The 5989-nt window shown below is 54.3% G+C and overlaps 1 protein-coding gene across 1 annotated transcript; it reads right to left on the bottom strand.

Annotated features, from left to right (window-relative positions):
* Positions 1–964: 964 nt before the first annotated feature.
* RITA1 (RBPJ interacting and tubulin associated 1) lies at positions 965–5932 on the bottom strand. The gene is made up of 4 exons (XM_060612387.3): positions 5563–5932; positions 5248–5394; positions 4474–4839; positions 965–2027 (listed from the first exon to the last, which is right to left on the bottom strand). The coding sequence occupies exons 3-4, from the start codon at positions 4782–4784 to the stop codon at positions 1520–1522; spliced, it is 819 nt and encodes a 272-aa protein (XP_060468370.2). The 5' UTR covers positions 4785–4839; positions 5248–5394; positions 5563–5932; the 3' UTR covers positions 965–1519.
* Positions 5933–5989: the final 57 nt, after the last annotated feature.

Raw genomic sequence — 5989 nt, 5'->3', positions numbered from 1 at the left:
GCTGCTGGCCGCGTCTGTGTCCTGCTCGTAGATGCCCTTTGCGTGGGGAGGGCACACGCGCTGGGGGCCAGCACACAACCATTCCTTCCTTTAGCCTCAGCGGCAAGCCGGACCCTGGCTCCGGGAGGATCAGGGTTTCAGGCTGCCCTCAGACCCCGCTCTGGGGCTATCCATTTGCCCCCAATTTCTCCCTCATCCAGCACCGTGAAAGCTCGAGGGCCTCCAGCCTTACGCCGGCTTTATTTGGTGCCCAGGTAGTCGAATATTCGTATGTATTTTTATTCACTACTGGCATTTAAAAAATCAGGGGCTATCATAGAGAAATCTGGCTTTTCCTGGAAAAATCTCATCCGGATAGCCTGGGGCCACCTGTCCTCCGAGCCAAGCAGCGGCACCTTTGAGATGGCAGACACCGCAGGCTGCCCCGTCCCCGCCACTCCCAGCTGCCCTCCAGACACACGGCCTCGCTGTCGGCTTCCCAGTATCCTCCCACGTGGGCGGTCACCGTCTTCAGTGCACCCGGGAGGAGAGGCCACAGAGAGGCCAGAGCCCAGCCCCCACCCCAATCCGGCAGGATCGTGGGATTCCGGGTGCAACTCCATCGAGCAAAGGCTTTACCATTTCTCATCAGTGCTCCGGCCCAGGGTGGCCAATGACAAGCAGCAGGGCCGGAGAGGAAGGGGCTCCCGGCCGGCTTCCGCCTCTCTGTCCCGAGGGCTCTCCAGTCGCACGTCTAACTTTCTGGCCTTCCTGGACCCCTCTACCCGGCAAGGTCCTCGTCACTGTTCTTTCGGCAAATGTGGAAAATGCACGAGGCCCATGTTCCCAAACTTCAAGTGGCCAACTCGCCACTGTCGTGATTTCTGCCACTTCCTTGTTACATTATTTAACTTTGTTACTTAATTCAACCCGGGCCTGTGGTGGCCTTTCCCCTAAGGAAAATCAAATTAGTCAAAGTCGTGGCTTTGATACGCTACTGATATATTTAATACATGGAAACAAATACATGATTATTAAAGTTAAAAAATGCCCACCCACATGTCACCCAGATCCTGTTTCCCACGGTCCACACGCTGTGCCTGGGAAAACTCCAGACTCAGCTGGAAACTCATCCTGAGCAGGAAGCTTGGCTTGAAGAAGAAGGGACCTTCTAGGTTGGCGATCGTGCTACTTAGTCACACTTGGTGGCAACACGTTGTAGGAGTGATGGGGGAGCGGCGGGCCCCTCCCCGGGGCACCCCTGGGTTGGCACTCATATGGCCTGTGGCCATGGCAACACCAGTACAGGAATCTTAAGGGGCGGCCGTCAAATCCACACGACGGGGTAAAAGGTAGGAACTGGCGATTGTCAGCACAGAGGCCTGGCCCGCCCTCGCTGCGTCTGCCCCCACGAGCGCTTCTCCAATGCCTCGCGGTTACCTAGGAGACCCTGGTTCTCCAGAGGCGCCCCCAACCAGTGCCCTCCTCTGAAACCGTGCCCCTCACTGTGACCCACGAGCAAACCTGAGAACCAAGAAACTCATTTCCAAGGGGGCTTTGGTTTCTGGGTGGCCCCACCTCGCTGGGGGGCGGCTGGCACTGAAACACGGACCGAGCGAGCCCTGGGAGTCACGAGGGGGCTCTGGAAGGTCACCCCCGACGGGGAAGGCCTGGGATCCCGAGGCCCACTGGCGTGGGAGGCACTGGTGTGTGGGCGACCCGTGCCGGGGACGGTCAGGTGTGTGAGGGAATGGGAACGTTCTCGCCTCGGAGGGCGTGGAGAGTCTAACCCGTCCACGGACAACTTCTGGGTATCTGCCGCCACCTTGGGCTCTGGCTTCGAGGGACCAGCTGGGTGAACGGCTCGCAGTGGGGTGTCCCTGGGGCGGGGCGACTGGCTGCCCCTGGGGGTGGCTGGGGGTGTCCAGAAGAGGGCATGGAGTTTTGCAGCATCCCCCTTTGCCATCCACGGGCCCTCCCAGCTGGTGCCCTCGGGTCGGGAGCCAAACAGCGACTCATCGCAGTAAGAAGGAGTGTGGCTGATCAGTCTGGCAGAGGGGAGAGAAATGCAGTGAGCTGGGGGAGTGAACAAAGCCTGAAACCCGTAAGCCCCTACCCCCCCCCCCCACCCCCCGGACACCTGCAGTAGCACAGAGGGCTGCCTGTAGATGTCGAAGTCCCTGTCTCCCAGCCTGGCACCCACAGGGAGGCCACAGCCCTCTCATGTCCCACCACTCCCATCTCTGTCGTTTTTTCCCCTGCAGAGAATCCTGACCCCAGCTTTTCCAGGCCCGGCCAATTTGCATATTCCATCTTCCCCGCCACACTGATTGGCTTGGGCTTGGCCACATGACCCATCCTATCCAACCAGAGCTGCCGTAGGACCCTTGTTGAAACTACTGGGAAGGATGTTTGTCTGCCAACCCGATAGGCCGGCAGGACGAAAGGGCCAAGCAGCTGGTCGCTGGCTCAGCTGGAACATGGGGGGGGGGGGGGGGGGGGGAGGTGCGCTAAGATAGAGACAGAATCCCACAAGAGTCCCAGCCCCTGATAAACAAGCCCCAAGCATTACTCTTCTGCTGAAACCAGTTTGTGTTAAGTTTTGTCACTTGTATCCAAAAGAGTCCCAGTTAATATGACCTTTTTGCTCCCCCCCCCCCCCCCATTCTCCTTTTTCCTAGTGGGCCTTGTCAGCTGAGCCCTCTGCAGCCCTGTGGCCCGTCCCACTGTATTTGAAGTGACACGGCCCAGTGCCTGGCAGACAGAGGGCGCTCAGTCTGAACTTATGTTATAAAGCTGGCCTGGCCTTACTACCAGAGACACTTTTTAAAATGTTGGATGTTTACTGAGGGCTTTTCATGTGCAGGCCCAGGACGCAGTAAGTCATGTGCATTAACCCATTATTTCTCACAAACATCCACAGGAGGGAGATGTGATCATCTCATTTTACAAACAAGAAAACGGAGGCTAGGGAGGGTAAGGCCCCATGGCAAGGAGGAGGGTAGAGACAAGATTCAAATGCAGCCCGGCTCAAGGGCCAAGCTCTGGGATCAGTGTATCAAATATAAGTGACTTCTCAGCTTTAATTAGATTCACTTAGCAATTTTCTTTTTTTATTAGTCTCACAAATATTCATGGCACACCTATGAGGTGGCAGCTCCATGGTTTTTGGCCAGGCAACTTTTTGCTGCCTGAGTTCACTGCTCAAACCATATCTGCTTGTTGCCTCTGTCTGTCCAGCGTCAAAGGTTTTACTCAATAGCATCTCTCTGTCTTATGCACCTTTTCACCTGACACCCTCTACTTGTCAGCATCCTGAACAAAATTCTATCCTCCAGGAGAGCGTGGGGTTGACCTCCCCTGTCCTGGACACCATACCTCTGTTAATGTGGCCTACATTTACATCAGCGTTCTCAGCTATGTTAGGTGTCAGTGCGGCTAATGTCACCCGACCCTACCTTAAGGCTCCTATGTCAGATGCATGGCGCTCAACCCGGCATAATAATAATAATAATAATAATAATAATAATAATAATAATGAATCTTGGTTCTATCTCACTGAATCTTATCTCCTTAAATAGGCACTATTCCCATTTTCACGTCTTTCCACCAACCTGTGTCCTCCTGGCTCAGAACAGACCCTTAAATACGATTGGCTAGTTGTTATGGATTGAACGATGCCCTCCCAAAATTTCACACGGAATTTTAAAGAGATGATTAGGCTTAAATAAGATCATAAGGGTGGGCTCTAATCGAATAGGACTAGTGCCTTCATAAGAAGTGGGGAGACTCCGCGAATGTACATGCTCACAGAGATAAGGCCATGCGAGAACACGGCAAGAAGGTGGCAGTCTTGACCTTGGACTCTGAGCCTCCAGCACTCAAATTAATTTGTTGTTTAAGCTCCCCGGTCTATGGTATTTTGTTATGGCAGCAGTAAATGACTACTATGCCAGTCTCTTCTCTGTTTTTGTCCAAACCCGTGATAAAATAAACAAGATAGAGCCCTGTGGCCTACCACGAGACACCTCCCTCCAGGCTGATATTAACCTGAAATAATCCAAACAATCTAGTTATAATCTAATCAATTTACAATAATAAACGTCTAGCTAACTTACAACAATGTTAGCATCAACTCCTGTTTTTCTAACTTGTTCAAGCAAGAACCATTTCCAAATGACTTGTCCTTTCGGGGATCTACCACACGCAAATTGCTCTGTGACTCTGTGCAAATCACCGGACCCTTCTGGGTCTCACTTGCCTGGTCTGTGGCAATTTGGGAACAGGTGTTCCACCGTCACCACTGTCACACTGTACACACCTCACTTGGTTTACTCTCAATAATCCCGCTTGGTCCCATCTTCCACATATGGAAACTGCAGCTCTGAGAGGTCAAGGTGTTTACCCAAGGTCACACAGCATGTGAACAGAAGGGCTCTAACAGGAACCCAAGTGGCTTCACGAGTACAGGAATGCACCTCCCCATTCGGTTACCTGTATTTGTTCTTCTTCCTCGGTGTGAGGGTCGGGGTGCTGACCCTGGAGGAGGTGTTCTCACAGCTCCCGTTGGCCCCCAAGGCCTGTGATGTCCCTGTGCCCACTCGACTGGTTCTGTTGGCCTTCTCCACCCAAGGTGGGTCAAAGTCTGGTGGTGTGGGCCGGGTACCCGCAGGGCTGCCAAACAAAGTCTCATCCACATAGGACGCCCTGGCCTTGACCCGGTAGCCACCCCGGCAACAGTGCTGAAGGTGGAGGGTCTGCATCCCACTGACGGCCAGCTCCACGGGGGTTTTCATGCTGCCCATGGTCCCCAGTGATACTGGGCATGCTCTGCCTGCCAGGCCCTGCCTCCAGGACTCCCTGTGAAAGGGGATCAGGCAGGCACCCCTGTCACGGGCAGTGCCAGCAGGGGAAGATGGGCCATCTCTTAAGTTCCCATCCCAAGGACCAGGTCCTCCCTCAACCAGTCCTCCTCAAACGGAGCTTCCAACCCCAGGAGACATTTCCAGAAATTCGTTCAACTGTCTTTTGGCTATATCACAATAGGGAGAGAGGTGCTCCTGGCAAATATTTAATGAATAAATATGCATTCTCAGCATACAGTGCTCAATATAGAATGCTAGAGGGATGAAAAAGAGATGGGGTCTGTGTCTATTTTGGCACCAACAAGAAAACTTGGCATGATGGGACGGGGGAGACAGGGTCGGTCTTTACATGCTGTAAATATTTACGGGGTGGCTATAATACCCAGTATCATCTCATGCTTACCTTGTGCAAAGAGCTTTACAAACATTGTTTCATTTAATCCTCTTAACAGTCCTGCGAAGTGGCTTCGGTTATGTCCATTCTACAGATGACAAAACTGAAGCTTCAAAAGCTGAAGTCACATATGTAAGCCACACCTAATAAGTAAAGCTAAAGCAGTGGAAGAGAAGTTTGAACCTGATAAGAGCCCAGAGCTTATGCATTTAACCATTATACTACTGACAGATCACACCCACCCCTCCAACTACACCATATGCCCCGACCCCCAAGTCAGTGTCCCAGTTGATGTCCGAGACCCCTGCATTCTTGTTTTCCCACCTGAGCATCTCGGCTCGCGGCTGTCGGCTGCAACCTCATGCCTCTTCCCCACCTGGTGTGGATTCCTCCGCGGGTGCTTCCGACACCCCAGTTTATCTGCCGCCTGGACCCCGGGACCCCAAGCTGCTCGGGCAGCCCCGGGTACAGCGCGAACGGACGCGCCGCCGCAGCCAGGCCCTAGCGACGTGGGCTCGGCGCGCGCAACCCGCGGCAACCAGAGAGGGGCGGGGCGGCGCGGCCGGAACCATTAGCACCGGGGGTGAGGCACCCCGTTTATGACGCCCCCAGAGTTCTCCAAAACCTAGAGAGGGATCTCTCGCGCCAGTCAGGGGTGGGTCCGTGTGTGCGCCCCAAGGCTCCCGGGACTGCAAAAGGGGAGGCAGCGCAGGCGGGGCCACGTAGACGCGGCGCCCCCTCCTCGGCTGCG

Source organism: Panthera onca, chromosome D3 (assembly GCF_046562875.1).
Source record: "Panthera onca isolate mPanOnc1 chromosome D3, mPanOnc1 haplotype 2, whole genome shotgun sequence".
In the NCBI taxonomy this organism is placed as follows: Eukaryota; Metazoa; Chordata; class Mammalia; order Carnivora; family Felidae; genus Panthera; species Panthera onca.
Note: the sequence above shows the minus strand (reverse complement) of the source record. Positions and strands in the feature narration are given on the sequence as shown.